General features: G+C 43.4%; 1 protein-coding gene and 1 long non-coding RNA gene across 2 annotated transcripts in view; one reads left to right on the top strand and one right to left on the bottom strand.

Annotated features, from left to right (window-relative positions):
• The window catches only part of CFAP20DC (CFAP20 domain containing), a 357,191-nt gene that overhangs the window by 64,537 nt on the left and 269,502 nt on the right, over nt 1-23,152 (bottom strand). Inside the window, exon 16 of the mRNA XM_088478712.1 lies at nt 2,041-2,102. Within this exon, the coding sequence (XP_088334838.1) occupies nt 2,041-2,102 (62 nt within the window). The remainder of the gene's footprint in view (nt 1-2,040; nt 2,103-23,152) is intronic.
• LOC148517438 (uncharacterized) overlaps nt 19,735-23,152 on the top strand; it is a 165,901-nt gene continuing 162,483 nt past the window's right edge. Inside the window, exon 1 of the long non-coding RNA XR_015879293.1 lies at nt 19,735-19,888. This is a non-coding gene — a long non-coding RNA (uncharacterized LOC148517438). The remainder of the gene's footprint in view (nt 19,889-23,152) is intronic.

The following is a 23,152-nucleotide window of genomic DNA, read 5'->3' on the forward strand; positions in this document are numbered from 1 at the left end:
CAGCCTAACTTTCCATTCGCCACGCCCTGTCTGTGCCGACCTGGAGGCGGCAAAGACAGTAAGTATGGTCTAATGTGAATAATATGGTTTAAATATATAAAAAAATCCTGTGACAGGACTTTCCTTATGGCCACTCAGTTGCAACGGAGAGTTAGCGACCCAAACACAGGCATGCTGCGACCGTTTTCATGGTGTGTCACTGCCTGCAACTGCGTACGCAGTAAAAATGGCTCCGGCGTCTCAGTTTCCATGGCCATTCTATGCGACAACAGGATTACTCAGAAGTCCGATAATCGACTGAGCTGCGACCAATGCTGCATCTTTGTACACAGGGTCAGATTCAGCAAGGAACGCAGTTGATTATACGCACGCAATCGGTCGATTGTTGTGTATTGCACATGCGTATGCATCGCAGTGCGTGTGCGCGAACTAGCAATTGCGTTCGGAATTGTGATTGCAGAGGATACGCAGACCCAGAGCAGAGCGATTGACAGAAAGAGCCGTTTGTGGGTGGTGACGGGAGGGGTCGGGCGAACACAGACGTGCCAGTGCGTTACAGGGGCGTGCATAAATTATCCACTGCGTGGCCATGAGCAGCCATAGCACTGATAGCGTGCGTGCCTGTTAGCAATTTCTGAGTAAGGTCAGGGCTTGTGCAAATGTGCATATGGGTCCGATGTTACCGATTGTTTTGCTATGTTGCCCTAGTATACGGATGTGAGTGAGGGGAAGTGGGCGTCCTTATGTCTGCCTGCGATCTCATTGTGATTGCAAACATTTAAATAACACCGCTGATATTAGCAACTGCGGTACGTGCGTATAAGCAGAATAGCGATCCGTAGTGAATCTGGCCCACAGTCGTTTGGATTTGAGAAGCCGCCGGCGAGAATCTCAATACAAAACCCAGCAGTTGAGACATTTGCATATTTTCGCAAAGCCACTCCAAACAATTTTGCAGCTGCGGCACTATTAGCGCCCATCTCTGAATCAGGCCCTATGTCACTTGGGGCCATGTCCGGAAGAACAAAAAATGTGACAGAGAACGGGTACAGTGGTAGCAGGCAGCAGGTAACTCTCTAAGCTTGCCCATATAAAATCAAATAGCCCTAAAAAAATCAAATATTAATTAAAATCACCGTAAAGGGGCCTATCCATTAGCAGATAAATTTGAACAATGAACGATATATCGTTCAGTCGATCTGCTAATGGATAGGCTCTGAACGATGAAAATGCTCACTCCCGCGGCCGACAAATTTTGTCCGTGGTCTCTCCAACATGTTGGTCAATTATTGTTTATCGCTGACAGATATTAGAAATTTCTGTCGTGGTAAACGACGAATGACGAACGATATTTTTGATGAAAATTAATAGAAACATAAAAAAAATACACTCCCTGAATGCTGTCATGCAATGTCGTTCGTCGTTTGCAAAAATCTGTCATGTACATGACAGATATCTGTCACCGCAGCCCCAGCAATTTTCAAGGGATAATCTTTTGTCTTTCATCTTTTGAAAAAGATCTGCTAATGGATAGGACCCTAAACAGATGCGTAACATCTCAGCAATACTGAAAGGAAGCACTAAGCATAGCGTAACTGCATTACCGGCTATCAGGAACTCACTGCTCATGTGTGACCTGACATTGCTGAGTCCCACAGAAGCACTGCACCTGGATGCCATGCTGGTGCTTCCAGGTGCAGAGTCATTAAAATAAAGAACTATAAATAAAAAAAATTAAAATAAATTGCAAAAAAATAAAATAAAATCAATGTAATACAATTTCAGGAGAAAAAATGGTTTATGAATAACAAAGCATTTTTTTTATTATGCTGTGAATAGCATTCCATGGTTTGAATAGGGAAGCTGTCATACTGTAAGTGAGGGCCACCACCTTGGCAATAGCCATCACATCCTGCAGCCGGTATTGACTAAAAGAGAGAATCCTTAAATCTTGCAAAAATAGTACATTTCCCTATTTTATTTAATTTTTTGCTACTGTTGCTTCGAAAATATTTTTTAATTGTTTCTAATGTTTCTTACCGGGGGTTAGATTGAGCCAGTGGATTCATTTCTGCTTGATAGTGACATCCCTGATTGACGGGCTGCAAGACAGAGAAAATATAGTCACAAATTATTGCAAGATGTGAAAGCTACCAGAGGAATTGGGGGACTATTTAGTAACAAAAAATCCAAAAAGTTGTAAAAAATATTGGCATTTTTTTACGTGATTTTATCACGCCATATCTGATAACTGCCACAGTAAAGTCTTTTGCAAATGCAGAAGATGTCTTTAGTCATCCACTGACACTGTGCATGTGCAGAACAGATCCGAGGAACCCAACAAAGAAGTGCACTCTAGGGGGTAAATTTACTAACGTGAGACTTCTTAGAAGTGGAGATGTTGCCCATAGCAACCAATCAGATTCTAGCTATTATCTTCTAGAAGGTGCTAGTTAAATGTTAAGTAGAATCTGATTGGTTGCTATGGGCAACATCTCCACTTCTGAAAACTCACATTAGTAAATATATCCCTTGGAGAGAGCAGGAAAGACCTGTTTCCTCCCTGCTTTTCTCCAGGGAGAGCAGACATAGCCAGAGTGGTGTTATGTTTTGCAAAAAATATTTGCTTCTCTAGATAATATAAATATCGTTCTTGTGAAGCCAACATTGCTACTTACGGGGGCTACAGGGACCCTACAGGAGAAAAGAAAAGGCGGAGAAATTTGTGCCTCCTCCGCACTTTTCTTTTAACTAAATATGGAGATGCATTGTTTTAGTTTTTTTCAGGCTAAAATGCTGGAGAAAAACTTTTTTTAAATTGACCCCCTAACCCCGATATAGTCTATATTAGAAATGTGCGCTGAGCCCCATGTTTTGCCAAAACCACCCTTAGGAGTTTAGGTTCGGATTCGGTTTTGGATTTCTTTAAAAATTAACAAAAACAGCCAAAATCATATCATATTGATGGCGAAACGAGCGCAAATCTACTTCGGGGTCCCAGCCAGCAAGCTGATCGGTGTACAGCGCCGGTCCCATGCTGACTGCTGCTAGATGTTTTTCATTTAGCAGCTGACTGAGGATCTGCACACGACACAACGCTAACCGCACATACATGACATGTTGTGATATTTCACCAATCTGGACGCACTACAGGTGACATATTCTCCCCTTCAGGCGGATTGCCTGCTCATTCTGAATGCATTTAACTTCTGCAATACCTTTTTGGCATCACGGGCTATCTAACTCCCACAGAGGGCCGTATTCAGTTAGGTGCGAAAAGTCAGTTTCTGCGGAAAAGTATCGCGAGTGACGTCATTTCGTCTTGCAAAAAGTTTCCTCCGTATTCAATTCCGAAGACATTTTCGCCGGTGCTTAAACTCAATGCAAAGGGACTTGCGGAAAAGTTTCGCCTATGAATAGGTATCGGAAAAAAAGTGCAGAATTGGGGATTTGTGGTCTAAAGCTGCGCGAACCTCCCTGCACCCTTGGGACAGTCCTCCAAAGGTAAACTGTTTCAAAAAAAGTTTTAAAAATTCTTTAGATCACCCCAAAAAAGTACTTTCATTTTGGGGGTGAAAAAGTCCAAAGTTGGGGGACAAAAATAAAAACTAGTGAAATAGACTCCAGAGGGGTCCCCAAGTATACCCCAGGTGTTTTTAAGTTTGCAGGTGCTTGCGGTAGGTGGATTTTTAAAACTTAATTTTAGCAACTTAAAAATATGCTGGCACCCATTTTCATGTACCCCAAATTTGCTGGGACTACTTATTTTCTCAAAAAAACCCTGCAAAATTCTATTCTTCACCACTTATGCAAAGACGCTAAATAGCAGCTATTGAGAGCATTTAAGTGCCTCAAATACCTTCAGCAGGGATATTCGGGTGTATGTAGAGTGATCCCCAATGTCACTGCATCTTTTGTGGGGGTGTCAGGCTGATTTCCCCAAAACTGACAACACTTTTCGCATGTTAGAGTTTTGCCGGGTCCCGTTTTCGCCGATTTGTAATTGAATACGGAGAAAAGCGGGCACGCGCCCGATACTTTTTCGCATTGAAAACCATGCGAAAAGTACGGGACTTTTCGCCTGGAATTGAATATGCCTCAGAGTCTGAATAGACACCCAACTTAAACTTTCTTTCCATAAACACAGCTCTACTGTTCTCTCATCACCCCTTCAATACATGATATTGCGACAGCAGAAATATACCGCAACTAATTACACTCATCAAATGTGTGATCACAATTATATGCTGAAGGTTTGTTTCTACTGCATGAGATCAAGTGTCTTTCTATTCATGATGAGTAAAACACCTGCCTGTATTAAGTGATATATTGACGTGGATGGTAATACAAGCTCACACATAACAATTTTATTTCTACACAAGATACTGAAGTAGATAATAATAAATATTTGTGTGCAATAATTAGAAACTGACTTGAGATGGACAATATGTAACTAGGTTTGGTTACAGTTGACATTTCTATATTAAATACTCCTCTACAGATTAATTGTTTAATGGTTTATGCACTTTTTTGATTGTAATAGCTTATACATATGACAGACAGCTTAATATTCCTTTAGCTCTGTGAATTTTCCATAGTCCCTGTAAGGATCTCTAATAAATGCTTTGGTGATTAGCAATTCATGCCATATGAATGATATATGTCATTATCTGTGGACATCTATTTAATGCCCTACTGGTTTATTATACAGTGAATATTATTACAATCTTTTTTTTGTGACCAGGAAATAATCTTGGTTATATGCTGTACAATTAATATATAAAACCGAGATTTACAAATATTTTTGCCTACATTAATATAATATATAGTTAAAAAATATTTTTTTTTCACAATACTGGTTTTCACTAAATATTACCAGTTATTTTAGGATTTTACAAACAGGTGGCTATATTTTGAACACATTATAATAAAGGTTTGACATTTTAAACTGGCAATCATTTCATAATACAATAATTAAGTGTGCCCCACGCAAGAGTCTACTACTTATTTCCTCTTGCAAAACATCCTTTGGACATGTTTTTGTTCCTATAGTATTGTTAACATTCGTTTCCAGTCATTTTCACCCAATTTTGACCACCGCACAACATCTGAAATCACGACGGAGGGACATAAATGCAATCCAAAACACGCGAGTTCCGAATTGATAGAAGGCCCGAGTCAGGAATCTGTTCTACTCGGATCCCCAAAGTGATTCCAAACCGGGAATCGGTTAGAATCGGAACCCTTAGGTTCCAGTGTGTTTGGTTTTCTCTAATACCCCTTTTACACCAAAGTCCTAAGTCCGACCTGGGATTTGGAACATGTTTCCAACCCGGATCAGAACCAGGACAGAGCCCCTTTTACACTACGGTGCAGTTCACACCGGAGCCGGGTCAGTGCCGCCTTTCTGGCACAGTTGAGCAGCGCTTCTTACCTTCCCTCCCCCTCCACGACCCCCTTACCTTACTCCGAAGTCGGTCGGAGGCATGGAGGGCGGGAACGGAGGGCGCTGCTCTGTCCTGGTCGGCAGGGCAGTGGACGCTTGGAGATGAAGTAATCTCCAAGCGCCACTGAAGCCAGCCAATCGGGCAGCATGCTGCGCGACCCGGGTCATCGTGACCTGGGGCGCGTCTTTTACATTACAGGGTGCAGGGTGACACGGAAATGACCTGTGCTCAACCCTGCAAGCCAGCCGGGTCGGATCTCCGGGTCACTGGACCCGGGTTGATCCGTTTACACCAACAAAAATCCTGGGTAGATGCGGGTTCACGTGTATCAACCCGGGATTTTTAAGTCGGTGTAAAAGCTGTATAAAACAGAATCGCTCATCTCTAGTATAAATAGGTGAAAGGATCTGTACTCTTTGCAGCACAGGAATGTAAAAATGTATTCAAAATGTAATTGCTTGAATTCCTAAGAGACACTGGGCAAAGGGACACTTTTGCTGTCAGCATCCACCAGGGTCACTTTGTGCACCAGATCATCATCTACAAACGCCTCCGAAAACTTTGCATATGGCCAATTGTGAATGATGATATAAGTCTAACGTAGGGTTTAAAAGACAACTCAAAAATGCACTATTTATATTCTGATTTAACTATACAATTGTTAAATCTAATTTGTGGCAACTCTTTTTAAATTATGGGAATCCCACCCCTGGGTTCACCACATGGGGAGCTTGTCCCTGCCAAGATCAGGCTTGCGCTACCTTTATGCCTGCAGAGTTTGGTATACAGTGAGGGATTGGAATGAGATTGGATGAACTGTGAACAGTCACCCAACCAGCTTCTCTGAAACACTCTCACAACGGATCTGAGTCAGTCAGAGTTGAGAGCAAACTGCCGGCCACCATGGATGAGTAACCCACAAACGCTGGGAATCCCAAGGGTGGGGCCCCCAACAGTTTTACTAGATAAGTCTGTGCTTATAAATAGTCTTTGAAACATTTCAGCAAAGCAAAAAGGCATTAGACACAAAAAAAAAGACAAATCACAGATGCACAACTCCAAATTCCTTTAACACTTTTACTGTTTGTTTATTATACAGTCAGGTGCATAAATATTGGGACATTGACAGAATTTTCATATTTTGGCCTCTATTCACCACCACAATGGCTTTGAAATGAAACAAACTAGATGTGCTTTAACTGCAGACTTTCAAATTTAATTTGAGGGTAATTACATCCAAATCAGGTGAACGGTGTAGGAATTACAACGGTTTCTATATGTGCCTCCCACTTTGTAAGGGGTCAAAAGTAATGGGACAAACTAAAGAATCCTAAATCTAACTTTCACTTTTTAATACTTTGTTGCAAATCCTTTGCAGGCAATTACAGCCTGAAGTCTGGAACGCATAGACATCACCAGACGCTGGGTTTCATCCCTGGTGATGCTCTGCCAGGCCTCTACTGCAAATGTCTTCAGTTCCTGCTTGTTCTTGGGGCATTTTCCCTTCAGGTTTGTCTTCATCAAGTGAAATGCATTCTCAATCGGATTCAGGTGAGGGGATTGACTTGGCCATTGCACAACATTCCACTTTTTAGCCTTAAAAAACTCTTTGGTTGCTTTTGCAGTATGCTTCGGGTCATTGTCCATCTGCACTGTGAAGCGCCGCCCAATGAGTTCTGAAGCATTTGACTGAATATGAGCATATAATATTGCCCGAAACACTTCAGAATTCATTCTGCTGCTATTGTCAGCAGTCACATCATCAATAAATACAAGGGAACCAGTTCCATTGGCAGCCATAAATGCCCACGCCATGACACTACCACCACCATGCTTCACTGATGAGGTGGTATGTTTTGGATCATGAGCAGTTCCTTTCCTTCTCCATACTCTTCTCTTCCCATCACTCTGGTACAAGTTGATCTTTGTCTCATCTGTCCATAGGATGTTGTTCCAGAACTGTAATGGCTTTTTTAGATGTTGTTTGGCAAACTATAATCTGGTCTTCCTGTTTTTGTGGCTCACCAATGGTTTACATCTTGTGGTGAACCCTCTATATTCACTCTTGTGAAGTCTTCTCTTGATTGTTGACTTTGACACATATACACCTACCTCCTGGAGAGTGTACTTGATTTGGCCAACTGTTGTGAAGGGGTTTACCTTCACCAGGGAAATAATTCTTCTGTCATCCACCACAGTTGTTTTCCGTGGTCTTCTGGGTCTTTTGGTGTTGCTGAGCTCTCCGGTGCATTCTTTCTTTTTAAATATGTTCCAAACAGTTGATTTGGCCACAGCTAATGTTTTTGCTATCTCTCTGATGGGTTTGTTTTGATTTTTCAGCCTAATGATGGCTTGCTTCACTGATAGTGACAGCTCTTTGGATCTCATATTGAGAGTCGACAGCAACTGATTCCAAATGCAAATGTCACACCTAGAATCAACTCCAGACCTTTTACCTGCTTAATTGATAATGACATAACGAGGGAATAGCCCACACCTGTCCATGAAATAGCTTTTGAGTTGATAGTCCCATTACTTTTGGCCCCTTAAAAAGTGGGAGGCACATATAGAAACTGTTGCAATTCCTACACCGTTCACCTGATTTGGATGTAATTACCCTCAAATTAAATCTGAAAGTCTGCAGTTAAAGCATATCTTGTTTGTTTCATTTCAAAACCATTGTGGTGGTGAATAGAGGCCAAAATATGAAAATTCTGTCAATGTCCCAATATTTATGCACCTGACTGTATATGTAATTTCACTTTTCTACTCTATACATGCAGCTGTAGCTGCTATCTATCTTACTTTTCATTTCACCTTTCTCATTAGGGCGATGCCCTGGGGTGGCTTGGCTGAGCTGGTTTGGGGGTGTCCTGTGCTCTGGATTTGAACCTCTGTATGTTAGGAACCAACCCTACAGAGGTTACCTGGATATGGTGGGTAGGCCCATAACCTTGGTCATGATTATGCTAAAAACCTCTATTTATTGCAAACTTTATTGCAAAATGTATTTATATATATATAATTAGGAATTTGGAGTTGTGCATCTGTGATTTGTCTTTTTTTTGTGTCTGCATTAACAGTCTCAACAGGTACCACCTCCCATTATATGTATTCAGGGTGTGCAGTCTAGGACCCCTTTCCCATATATACAAGCATATTACACAGCTTTCAATACATATAACACTTCATTATATAGTTATTTAACTCTATTAATGGGATACAGTTGAGATCTCGGAGGTTGGGATGCCAGCGCTCAGATTGCCGGGGTCTGAATCCCGGCTCCAGCAACAGCAACATGACCGCCGGCATCCCAATGGTAAGTATTGGGGTTAGGAGGAGGGTTAGGCACTAGGAGGAGAGTTAGGGTTAGGCACTGGGGGGAGGGTTAGGGTTAGGCTGCGGGGGGAGGGTTTGGCTGCGGGGGGAGTGGACAGGGCCGAAACTAGAATTTTTGTCACCCAAGGCAAGCCCATAATTTGGCACCCCCCCAAAAAAAATGCAACATAGAGGATGAAAAGGATGTGTGGTTTTGTGACTCATTAATGCCCCTTATCACACATTATGCCACAAATGAATGACCCTTATAACACATCATGTCACAGTAATGCCCCTTACAACACATTATGCCACACAGTAATGTCCCTTATAACATATTATGCCACAGTAATGGTCCTTACAGCACATTATGAAACACAGTAATGCCCATTACAACACATTATGCCACACAGTAATGTCCCTTATAACACATTATGCCACAGTAATGGCCCTTACAACACTTTATGCAACACAGTAATGCCCCTTACAACACATTCTGCCACAGTAATGCCCCTTACAACACATTCTGTCACAGTAATTTACATTAAGCCACAGCAATGCCCCTTATTCATTAAGCCACAGTAATGCCCCTTATACATTTATGCCACAGTAATGCCCCATATACATTATGCCACAGTAAGGCTCTCTTTACTTTATGCCACAGTAAGGCCCCTACACATTATGCCACATTAAGGCCCATTACCCATTATGCCTCAGTGATGTCCCTTATACATTTATGCCACAGTAAGGCCCCCTTTATATTATGCCTCAGTAAGGCTCCTTACACATTATGCCACAGTAATGCCCATTATACATTATGCCACAGTAATGCCCCTTATACATTATGCCACAGTAATGCCCCTTACACATTATGCCACAGTAAGGTCCCTTACACATTATGCCACATTAAGGGACATTACACATTATGCCTCAGTGATGCCCCTTATACATTTATGCCACAGTAAGGCCCTTACACATTATGCCACAGTAAGGCCCCTTTACATTATGCCACAGTAAAGCTCCTTACACATTATGCCACAGTAAGGCCCCCTTTACATTATGCCACAGTAAGGCTCCTTACACATTATGCCACAGTAAGGCTCCTTACACATTATGCCACAGTAATCCCCCTTACACATTATGCCACAGTAATGCCCCATATACATTATGCCACAGTAAGGCCCCCTTTACATTATGCCACAGTAAGGCCCCCTTTACATTATGCCACAGTAAGGCCCCTTACACATTATGCCACAGTAATGCCCCTTACACATTATGCCACAGTAATGCCCCTTACACATTATGCCACAGTAATGCCCTATATACATTATGCCACAGTAAGGCCCCCTTCACATTATGCCACAGTAAGGCCCCCTTCACATTATGCCAAAGTAAGGCCCCCTTTACATTATGCCACAGTAATGCCCATATACATTATGCCACAGTAATGCCCCATATACATTATGCCACAGTAAGGCCCCCTTTACATTATGCCACAGTAAGGCCCCCTTTACATTATGCCACAGTAAGGCCCCTTACACATTATGCCACAGTAAGGCCCCTTACACATTATGCCACAGTACGGCCTCTTTTACATTAAGCCACAGTAAGGCCTCATCTCCCTTCTCATACTTGCCAGGGCCGTGCGGTGGGTGAGCTCGGGGTGGCGCGGGATAGGGCTGCCACATGCTTGGGAACTGTCAGTACTGCCGTCATTGTAATGTGGTGCCGCTCGCGAACCAATTGGAGCTCACGGGCTGGTAGCCTCTGCTGATTGCTGCCGGTCCACGAGCACTGATTGACTTGTGACCGGCACCACATTAGACTGACGTGTCTCTGTGCCTCTCAGGAGCGGGATGCGGCTCCAAACCCACAAGAGCAGCAACCTAGCCTCCCAGCAACCTCTCCCCGTCACCCCCTCAAGTCCAGCACCCGGGTCACGTGCCCCCTTAGTTGCAGCCCTGGGGAGGGAGGTTAGGTTTAGGCTGCGGGGAGGGAGGGATACTTACCGACAGGTGTCAGTATCCTATCCCTATCGGGGTGCCGGCGTTGGGATTCTGACTGCTGGGATCCTGAGTGCTGGCATCTCGTACCCAACAACCTATTAATGTATTGGATTCACTATCACAATACTGCCCATCAAAATTGATATTCAGAAATTGTTTTTGTTAGTAAGCCTGTGCGCAACACCATATTTTCACAAGGTAAACAGATTACTCCTAACAAATAGGAGTACAACCTGTAAAAGACTTTGTAGTTCATCTAAAACTGTATATGGAAACACGGAAATACGTACAGATGGACGGCTTTCACAGATCTACAATAAAACAGACTAATCTTTTTTTTTGTTTTTTGCAGCCCTGGAGGATAATAAAGATTTTAGACAAAAGAGAAAAAATAACAACATTAAAATCCCATCCTATTATGGAAAGATAACATTTGTCAGCTCGGAGGAGTGGAGTTCCGGGCTGTTACATTGATTCAGTGACTGAGTTGGATACTTGTTTAGTGATTTACACTGACATTATCGGGACAGATTTATTTCTGCCTTATATCAGCGGAGCCCGTGAAGTTGCACACATAATCACTTGCAGTACCTTAAAGGGAAAATGTATCCTACAGTATTTGTAAGTGGGGTTTATTTATTTCTAAAATTATAAAGCTACAAAAAAGTCGATCAAAATCGATGTACTTCTGGGGCTAAATCACACATTTACTAACAGTTTTTTTTTTTATATATTTTTTTAAGTATTAGCAAATGTGTGATTTAGCCCCAGAAACACAACATCGATGTTGGTCGATTCTCATTGATTTTAAGTCGATTAAAATCGACCTTTAGTAAATATACCCTTTAGCTTGAAGTTACAGTATAGTGCAAACAACAGGATTTAAAAAACTTAAGATAAATCCCCTTCTTTGAGTTCAATGGGGACAGTGGCTACAGTAACTTGGGATATAGTGGGTGCACTTTAAATCTAAGAAGAATCGCATCATGTATGTTTAACAATGACACACAGGAGATGAGAGAGGAAACAGGGAGACTGAATAAGAAAAAGGAGAGAACAACATTCTTTTTCATTGCTACATCCATAATGGGTGCCAGGTTTTGGGTGGAAACGGGCTGCTTGGTCCAGAGGGGCTAACACAGGACACCCTGTACGCATTAACATTAACACTACCTTGTCCTACTGCCGCCTGCACCATTGTTCAGATGATATCATAGTAAAGATTCCTTGCACAAGTGCCAGCTTTTATTAAGGACCGGTGGGGAGGGGGGGGGGGAGGTGAAGGGCCACACACATTTGCACACATGCCCCTTCCAGTCATAGAATGTCCTAATTCTTTACATTTTCAGGCCAAAAAGAAACAAGACTGTAAAGGGCGGGGGCCTGGTGAACCCCAATAGACTCAAAGAACAGGATTTGGCATAAATATGTAAATCCTGTTTAGTCCTTTAAATGGGGGACACTGGGTAAACATTTGGAACATCCCAAAGCTGCATCCAAGGGTGGATCAGTGGAAGAAGTACGTAGCACCCTCCTTCCAAATCTGTAGCATATGTGGAATGTATGTACAGCCATCCTCTTTACTGAACATCAGAGAGGTCTAAATGATCATCAGTCTTGCGGAAATTATTGCCCTCGTTTCCATATAAGACTAGGAGGGAAACCTGGGCTGGTAGGAAGCCAGTGAAATATAGACCGATGCAATATAACAATTAAACAAAGTTAATTAATAACAAACACGTATAAATAAACCATATATGTAAAAATAGAAAATAAAAAGTAAAAACAAAAAATGAAGGCAAACATTAAAACAAATAAACTAGCATGGAACAGCTGGTCAATGATGTAACCTGGGGGTAGGCAACCTGTGGCACACCAACTGTGGTGGAACTACACATCCCAGCATGTCCTGCCATAGTTTTAGCATATGCTAATAGAAAAACTGTGTCAGGGCAGGCTGGGATGTGTAGTTCCACAGCAGCTGGAGTGCCACAGGTTGCCTACCACTGATGCAACCAATCACTGGTGTATAATCAACATACACCGTTGCATACTGTATATAATAGTACTTATTGGCATGCACTCCTATATGGATGGAAAGGCCCATACAAAGTAGCTCTTCATTAGTGTAGCGGATGCCAATCGCTAATCGCGGATGTCCAAAATGCGGCTAATCGTGTCATAAAGCCAGGTGCTATTGGGTTAAGCCCTAATTTGGTTGAGTTTCTCCTCGCACCTCAGGTAGCTCCAAGCTGAAATCTGCAATAAGTGATGGGAGCCCGCGGCACTAGCGCCCAGTGGCACAAACAACTGAATAGCTCCTGATGAGTTACAGGCACCCAAAACCAATTGAATTCCACCCATAGAGCATCACTGAGTATGGTCACATTATATGTCGAACACGTGTATATTTGCAGTCTTGTTAGTCAGTACTAATATTGGTAAATATGCAAGGAGTAAAAGGCAAATACTGGTATTAACAATCCGATCCTCCTCAGTGAGGGTTAGGTGGTCAATTTTCTTCTTGCTTACAAAGTACTGTGCACTCCACTGCAGAAGTGTACGGGAGGGTTGTCGGGAATTGGGAGGGTTGTCGGGAGTTAGTGGTTGAGACCACAGAGAGCCTGGATGTGGGGGCGCGCAGTCAGTAAATATAGAAAAATGGCTTTGTGTGGAGGGAGTAGGAAATTCCATTCAGTTCTGGTCACCTGTGGCTGTTTTCTTCTTTGTGACTGACCTAAATAACTAATCCATTAATGAGGTATCAAGATAGCCATGATTATTCTGCAAGAGGACACAGATGCAGAACCATTATGGCTATTACAATCTGTACTCATTCCTGTAAAATGGTAATAGTTATAGTGTTACCATATATCTCCAATTTCCAGTGACAAAGGGAACTGTCACCTGTGTCTATAGCTGCAACAGCGAACGTCTACACTATTATTAAAAAAATCCCCAGGAGCGCACAACATCACCATACCAAAACCCAACGATCATTCCTGTAAAAACCTATCACTGTTAAATAATTTGCTAATAAGTAGAGTGTAATCTACATAGGAAATAAGGTTTGCACCAAAAGCACAGCCTGATCTATGTTACTGAAGCATATTGTGCCATTTTTTAGCTATAACTTGCACCTTTTTCAACTGCACATACTGTATGCACCAAATATTCTTATTCTTCCTTAGCCATGCCAACTGATACGCATTTCACACTTTCCTTTCCTTCCAACAAGGGACCCCGGATAAAGTTGTGTAGATACAGTGAAAGTACCGTAAGCAAAATGCGTCCAATGCTGACCACTATACAGGTGCTCACACAGCTATTTGGTACTAAGGAGCTCATTCAGACCCTCTCGCAAGATGCGTACGCATATGCGTATGCAAATCCTGTGCACGCCCAGCAAGGCAGGCGATTGCATAGCAAGGCATTAGCACGCCCACTATGTCTTGGCGTGCGATCACTTAGTGTATGAAGACCCACCACTCATTCATAAGATGCCCACTTGCGTACGTCATCTCCTGGAGGTGCATGAAAACAGCGCTTGAGTTTGACTATACCCTACCTCAAGCACTGCGATCACTTCAGTGTGAAATCCCACCACGTGACATGTACTATGACGCTGCCTTTTAATTATGCACGCCTCTGAAACGGCGTTGAAACACTCAGGCATGCCTGCGTTCGTATCTCTACTCCCCCGTTACTAGTGACCAGCCCCTGTTAACACCCGCAAACGGCCTCTCCTGTCACTCATTCTGCTGGGCTGTCTATGTGCAGCGAGCGACCGCTTCCCGATCTCTCGCACTGGATCACGCTCATGTACTGTGATGCGTACGCATACGCAGATTGCAAAAATTGTCCAGCTACGTGCGAACGCATCCTAGCGGGTCTAAATCAGCTCCTAAATACGAAGCGATAATAATAATAGACTACAGCCACATCAATTGATCCTTAGCCTAAAACTTGCCTAGGAAAATTACCTACACATTGGTGAAAACCGCATCACAATCGGTTCAGTGGTTGTTGAGTTTATCGCAATCAGACAAACAAAGAAAGAAAGAAACAGACGTTCTCATTTATAAGATATATACTGTAGGTTATAGTAATATTGCTGTTATATTGCTGCAATCTAATAGCGATTGCTCTACAGTAATAAAGAATTCTACCAAGTCATCTTTTGTATTTATGTATTTTCCAACAATTGTTTTACATGCACCCTACAAATGTATTAGTTACTAATAACACTGCCTGACCATGAACTGCAGCATGTATAAATTGGAATCTGTATGATATAACGGCGGACGGGATGCCGGCTGTCAGAAGACAGACAGTGGCATCCCGATGGTGAAGATCTCGACAGGGGCCTGTAAGTAACCTAACCCTCCCCCACTCGCCCCCTAACTCGCCCACAGTTGTGCCTAAACCTAACCTCCCCCCGGCGGTGCCTAAACCTAACCCCCCCCCCTGCACCCTAAACCTAACCCTCCCCGGGCGGTGCCTAACCCTAACCTCTCCCTGGTGGTACCTAACCCCAACCCCCCTACCCGCAGCCTAACCCTATCCCACCCTGGAAGGTCCCTAAACCTAACCCCCCAATTCCCGGCCTAACCCGCATTCTTACCTTCGAGGTGCCGGCAGTCGGTATACTGACGTCGGTATCTTGATCCCTTCGACGGGTGTTGGGATTTCGGCTTCGGTATCCTGACGCCCAGCATCCCGTCCGCCGGCATTGTACCTGGATCCTGTATGAATTGTGTACTGATGTATTACCATTGTTTACTATCAGTTTGCAGCCACACCGCCTGATGTATCCTTGAAGCCTTTGCTCCTGTTTTGTTCAAAAACAAGATGGAAGATGGTGCACATCCTAAGCTCGCAGAGTTGTCCGCACCTCACATTTACAACCAGCTCATTGAGCCTAGTAACATGTGCCTTGGTTCCAAACACATTTTGCGGTTTTAAGTTAGATTCAGATTATGTCCACCTCAGAATAAGCCCTGTTACTATGATTGTTGCTTATTATCTTGTTTTTCAGATGAATTAGCCACTTACAGTATCAATAAAGCCCAATTAATGCAAGAAGGCTGTTGTTTTTTTCATCATGAATAAAACTCTTATCACTGTAATTTATTGAAGAAATTTCACCCGGACAACAGAGCGATACCGCATGATCTGATGAACGAACGCACAATATGTCATTCACCAGCCGTCTCCACAAGCATGGGGTCGTTCCATCAAATTGACAGATTGAGTAGCTTGTAGGCTCGATCTGACAATGCGCTGAACGACTCCGCGGGAGCATGCATGGTTGGTCATAGTTTGTTGTACACACTTGCTGACATGGACGATATGTTGGCCCGATCCGCTTGATTGGGTGACATATCGTCTACCCAGCTTGAGAGGCTGAGAGAGCAAGAAGTTTTTGGTGTCTTCTTATAGACTCTCTCAGGCTCTCAGGAAGTCTCAGGTTAGCCTAGAGGTGCGTAGGCACCAGACGATTTTTTTAACGATTTGCCCGATTCCGATGCATCAGAACAACAATCGTTCAAATCTTCAAGTATGTACGCACTATGGACCTGATTCAGAGATGGACGCTAATGCGATCGCAGCTACGTTTTCGTACGGAACGCAGATGCAAAAATATGCTAATGTTAGCAAAGATCACTCGAGCATAAAGACGCCCACTGCTGCCTTTATACCTGCGTGCGATGATGTCTACCTGCTTAAATATCGGTAACATCGTAGCACATCGGTGGCCATCTTACCCTTGCGGAAGGTCTGACCTGCCGCAGCCTTGGGTGCTCTTCTCACAGAGCTGCCTATGCAATAGCAGTGGCTAATTTATGCACGCCCATGTAACAGCGTTGAAACGGCCAGGCCCGCCTGCATTACCACCCCCCGGCCAACACCTCCAAAAGCTCACTGCTTGTCAATCACTCTGCGATGGGTCACCGCAGCCTTCATGATCGCAGTGCGATCGCAAAGCTGTCTTTACGCACGCGCACTGCGATGCATACGCAATGGCAAACAATCGCTCGTTCTGCGTGAAAATTGCTTTAGCGTCCATCTCTGAATCAGGCCCTATGTCGTGCGGTGCGTGCTGCCCTGGGCAGATCAGACAATGCAGCTGATGACCCCATGCAGCGGGATACGGCAGGGTCCGACATATCGTGCGGTCGAGCACCGGATTGTCTAGTGTGTACTGGCCGCCCGATATGTCTACCCGTCGGGCGGGAGGGGTTGGCAGTCACATGGCTGGGTAGTAGGTACACATATCGTTTAGTGTGTACCAAACTTAAAACAAATGAAGGAGAGAGTTAGAGTTATCATAGCGGCACAATCGATCTGTATGACATAGTAAATGAACCGTATTGGGTGATATATCGTGTCATAGTGGACTGGAATAGTGATGCCCATCCTTAGTACAAGTATGGGGAAAGGCAGTTACACCACCGGCAGGGATTATTGCTGGTGATAAAGTGTATTTCATGTACAGGGCAAACATACAAACAAAAAACCCAGATGCTAGCAAAAGCAACTATTATTTGCCAGCATTGGAGCTTTTCACCCCTTGATAAATCAGCCCCCCAGCAAGTATAGTTTGCCTAATGGTTATTTGCTTTACAACAAGCCTTCTAAAATGGAAAGGAATAAAACTGCTGCCTTTCCAGGCAAATCCCTTTTTCCTGCTATTTGCCAATAGAAGAGCTGGAGCTCAGGACATCTCAGAGGTAGACTTGGTTCCAAAAGCAAAGAATTAATTTGTGAAGCTGCAGTGAGGAGGAAGCTGTGAGGACGTGTGGCTTGATGGCAAACTGACATTGTTTGTGCACATTGCGCTGAGCCCCAAATACCAGAAAGCCAGCTGAATCTACTGACGGCAACATGAGCGCCTAGCATGTGCAATGTATTTACTGCACGTATCACGCCTGATTGTTCATTATTGAGTCTGTCAGCTACTGCGTCTCATGCATTGATGGGAAACATTAAGCACAGATGTAAGAACATTATTAAAGCAGCTGGTGTGTTAGGAAATCTTATCACAGAATGTTGTGCTATGGGAGTTGCATTATTAAAATACAAATATTCTGTTTGCATATAGTCCTTACAACAACACACATCAACATGTTACACAGTCGGGTGACATATGTGTAAATAGATTCTAGCCGCATTCATGTCTTAAATTAAAGGGAGTCTGAAAAAGTACAAAAGTCGGTATGTAGTCATTATGTCAATATTCACAATGTGGACATTACAGATTTAGATTTAGGGTTAAGCTGCAGTTAGAGGTAGGGTAAGGCTGTGGTTAGAGTTGGGCTGCAGTTAGAGGTAGGGTAAGGCTGTGGTTAGAGTTGGGCTGCAGTTAGAGGTAGGGTTAGGCTGTGGTTAGAGGTAGGGTTAGGCTGCGGTTAGAGTTGGGCTGCAGTTAGAGGTAGGGTTAGGCTGCAGTTAGTGGTAGGGTTAGGCTGTATTTAGAGTTGGTCTGCAGTTAGAGGTAGGGTTAGGCTGCAGTTAGTGGTAGGGTTAGGCTGTATTTAGAGTTGGTCTGCAGTTAGAGGTAGGGTTAGGCTGTGGTTAGAGGTAGGGTTAGGCTGTGGTTAGAGGTAGGGTTAGGCTGCGGTTAGAGTTGGGCTGCAGTTAGAGGTAGGGTTAGGCTGCGGTTAGAGTTGGGCTGCAGTTAGAGGTAGGGTTAGGCTGTATTTAGAGTTGGGCTGCAGTTAGAGGTAGGGATAGGCTGCAGTTAGAGGTAGGGTCAGGCTGTGGTTAGAGGTAGGGTTATAGGCTGCGCTTAGAGTTGGGCTGCAGTTAGAGGTAGGATTAGGCTGTGGTTAGTGTTAGGCTGCCGTTAGATGTAGGGTTAGGCTGCGGTTAGAGCTAGGCTGCTGTTAGAGTTGGGGTTAGGCTGCGGTTAGAGGTAGGGTTAGGCTGTGGTTAGATTTAGGGTTAGGCTGCAGTTAGAGTTAGGCTGCTGTTAGAGGTAGGGTTAGGCTGTGGTTAGAGGTAGGGTTAGGCTGCGGTTAGAGTTGGACTGCAGTTATTGGTAGGGTTAGGCTGTGGTTAGAGGTAGGGTTAGGCTGCAGTTAGGATTATGGTAGGGTTAGGGCTATAACAGTAGAAAAATGTTATGTCGACATGGTGACTGGTCATGTCAACATTATAATCATGTAAACATTGGGCATGTCGATGCATGTCGACATTCTGGCCATGTCGTCATTCTGGTGCCAACATTTTGAATTTTGTACCACACAACAAAAATCTCGGCTTATGTCTGGATTCCCCCATCTCTGAGGATGTCCAAAATTAAAGGGGCCTTTTTCTCTTTTTTATATAAAAGAGTATAATTAGGTGCACTCATGCACCCAAACTGTCTAAAAAATAAAAATCTCAGTATAAGCCTGCAACCCAGTATACACCACCATTGCTTGCAAGAAAAAAAACAACGCAAGGAGGCGCATGCTTTGCACTTTCGTAAATGACCTTCAGTTATATTTCTTAAAATGCATTAATACCTTCACCATACCTCCCAAAATCAGGCCAATGCTAATTTGGAACAGGTTACCACGCGTGCTCAATGCAACATTGGAACACCTCCCAACACCCTGCAAACAAGGATGAATGTTCTGTTCTTGGGATAGCACTATGAAACTGGTAATGTCCCAATAGAATCGGGATGGTATGTATTTCTACAAGCAGCAGTTTGGTAATGCAGACTATCAATGCACTAAATACCACTCACATCGCTAAGGCACTCTTGTGAAATGACATGTTGCATCCTCAGTGACATTATTTGTTACTAGAGTTTTTATAGGCTGTATTTAGGGAGGCCAATCCCGGGATCGGGATTGAATCCAGGGATTGGAAGCCTCCAATCCCGATATTGGCCATAAATGTTGTTTTTTAAATCCTGCGCAGCGCTGAGCACCTCCAGCAGAGTGCGCAGGCGCTAGCCGGCACGACCTTAGCCCGGCTGGCTTGGCATAGCGCAGTGTGACGTGAGGACAGAGGTCAAGATACGCAGCCTGATGCCGCCTGCACTGCCCACATGACCCGCCACTCTACAGGACACAGACGCCACCGACATCACCGACAATCCCGCCGCCGAAAGCCCCACCAGTAAGTCACTGTGGGAACTGGTCGAGGGCATTTTTTTTTTTTTTTAAACCAAGGCAATGCCGGGAATCCCAGAATTACATTTTTTCCAATCCTGAATCCCGGGATTAAAAAAAGCCCCAGGATTGGCCCCCCGTATTTCCACTGTATATGTAGGTGACAGGCAGGAGTGTGGGAATGGTGTGGCAAGAGGGGAAGCTTGCCCTTCCCAAACATTTGAGAAGGGCGTCAGTCAATGCATGGGGTCTGTCACTTGATATTTTCTTTTCACATTTTTACTACCAGGGAGAATGGAGGAGTTGGGAAAAAGATGGATGGAAGGATAGGCAGGTGGTCAGGTGGACTGTGACAAATGACATACATTACTCCTCCCGTTATATGGGCTGTGCAGCCTATTGCTACAGTGCATGACTCATGCAATCTCTACGGTATGGTGTTGACTAGGATGCTCTCTGTATTGCATAGTGGTCCCTAGAAAGCTATTTTATGCAACTCATATAACTGTGGAAAGAGCTAATGGGCCAAATATAATTGCATGAGAGTTGCAGCAAGTGCCAAGATTTCAACGATTTAGCCGTGAGATTTAATGTGACAATTTTTTTTTAACGCAAAACCAGATTTTAGGGCTATTACAGTTGGTCAAAGGTGTAAAAAAAAAACGTGGTCCAAATATACTGAAGAAAACAGTTGTATGGACTGCATCTTATAGTATTTCTATATAAAGTTAGAAATCACACAAAAAATAAAGCCCTTCTCTGACGAAATGGGTGCTTTTACCAGAGATTGGCCTTTTCCCTATTTTTCAATGGGGTTACCGCCGGTGACAGGAGACTACATCAGAATAAAGTTTAGGCAAATAAAAGATCAGCATGCAAGCACAGCCGCAGTCCTCCTGCTTTCTCTATTGTCCTCTCAGGATGGTCATAACAAAGAATAATGATAGAAAAATGCTTTATTTATTTATTTAAATAAAGCAGTTTTTTTTTTTAATTGCAAATGCACCAGCTAATTATTTGTATTTTTTTATATGTATTTATTTATTTTTTTAAAATAAATAGATCTAGAAGCTTAAGCTAAGACTTCCAGTTCCACTGCACATATGTGAACCAGCTAGGCCATGCCATGCATGCGCAGATCCATCCGCAATGGCTGGTGACGCAGTAAGACTACTCTTACTGCCAGGGGAGCTGTAAGACTAGAAGGGGCAGACGTATGTGTGGCCCCTCCCCTCTGAATGAATAAATGGGGCCACGCATGTGGACTCTCGCATCGTGCCAAAGTCTCCTGGGCACGCATTGGAATTTGGAACTATTATCGAAAATATGGTGCCACCGCCATATTACCGGTAATTACTTTAAAATTATGGCATTGGTGGCATAATTCTGAAGATATCATCGTAATAATGATGTGGGCAGCCGATAGGAGGGTCCTACAAGCAGGTAAGTAAATTCAGTAGTGTGCACTGTACATGGGCAGAACTATGGAAGACAATGGAGGCGCCTGCCACCGGGCGCCAGCACTGAAGGGGCACCTCCATTGCCCACAATATTTTCACCCCACTTAGGACTGTAACTATATACTCGGAGTGTACCGTCACGGCCGCCCAATACATGCCACCTCTTCCCGGCACCTGAGAACCCGACCTTACACTAGAAGAGATCTCCGTGTCAGACCATCAGATGCCGCGTCCGTCTATCTATATCCTGGCCCCGCTCATTGGTGTCGCTGCTCCTCAGCAGATTCTTATGTCAGTGTGACACGTCCAGCGCCTCCCCTCACCCACAACTTCCCGTCACATACCTCCCTGGCGGCAGCCCTAGCCTCAGACCCGTGCAGCAGACCCGGCGCACCCCCTCACCCACAACTCCCTGTCCCACTCCATACATCTATCTTTCATGCGCTACAAGTCACGTTACACATAACCTGTGAGCAAATTAGTGCAAATATTTCTCTTCAAATGCGTCTTATTTGCACAGCTGATAGGACGCACAAGCAGCTTCTGCTGATTAAAATGACATGCAGCATGCCTATATTCTGTGTGCGACTGTGGGTGTAGCTGCATGCAAAATGCTGCATTACAATGTCAGTGGCTGTGACGGGGGGCACCAAGTTATAACTTGCCTCCGGGCGTCTGGGATGAACTTACGCCACTGACTGTCGGGCAGATGAGTATCACTCAGTTACTTTGGTGACATTTTAATGATATATTGCAGCAATACGTGACTTTCCAGTGCTGGTATAAGCGGCCATAAAAACTCATTCTTATTGCTGCATATAAGCACATACACGAACTTTATTGGTCTATTTATAAAGTAGCGATTTCATCAATGTTATATATAAACATATATATATATATATGATAAATCAATGCCAGTGTTGTGTATTTTATTGTAGAACAGGAGAGAACATTACTGTGCCCGGGCTTTGTTCTGTTTTACTCTGAATTACAAATTTGACATATAATAGCCTCTTTCAGTACTAATGGGGATACAATTCAAAGAATACAACTGAAAAATGCAAAGGTCAGAGCTCTGAGTAGCTCCTACAAATAATCGTGGAAATAAAAGTCTCTGGTATTTTACCAACACTGCCTAAATTGTACATATTTTGTAGTTGCAGTCTGGTCACTTTTTCTCACCATCATTAAATACACTAACCTTGTACAATCAGTATGTGTTAATGAAGTATAAATAATTGTAACGGAAACCTAAAATGCAATATTTATCTCAGATTCACAAACCAGCTCAGATAACCATATAAAGTTAAACTGATAATGTCTGATGTTTTACTGCACAGTTGCCTGCAATTCAACATATGGCCTAGTGATGGAGCTGTTGGTGCACAATACACTAAAGCAAGGCTGCAGTCCAGGCTGGAACTTACAGAAATGTCTTATTCAGTACTTTTCCTCTTGTCTGTGATGGTAACTCTGCTAAACAAAGAATCTTCCATAGAACATAATAATGTTGTTTTTAAGCCATGCTTTACACATAGATATCAGATTGCAATAAATAAAAAGCCTACGATATGTCACAGTTAAGCCCAAACTCCAGATCCTATCTTCTTATCGCACATTTGTACATTTCCGGAATATAGTTCTTACATTTATTCTTCTGTCTATGTATCTTTCTAGAAAAACACTATAATAATATTATACAATAGGTATCTGTTTCTAAATTAACCCATTTGGGAGCAGTGGGCTTTTATTGTTAAGATAGGTGAGCACTCTGCATGCTGTCTTCTATGTTTACAATCTGGGTCCCCAGT

The sequence above is a fragment of the Taudactylus pleione genome, unplaced genomic scaffold (assembly GCF_031769625.1).
Source record: "Taudactylus pleione unplaced genomic scaffold, aTauple2 ptg000217l, whole genome shotgun sequence".
NCBI classification, from domain to species: Eukaryota; Metazoa; Chordata; class Amphibia; order Anura; family Myobatrachidae; genus Taudactylus; species Taudactylus pleione.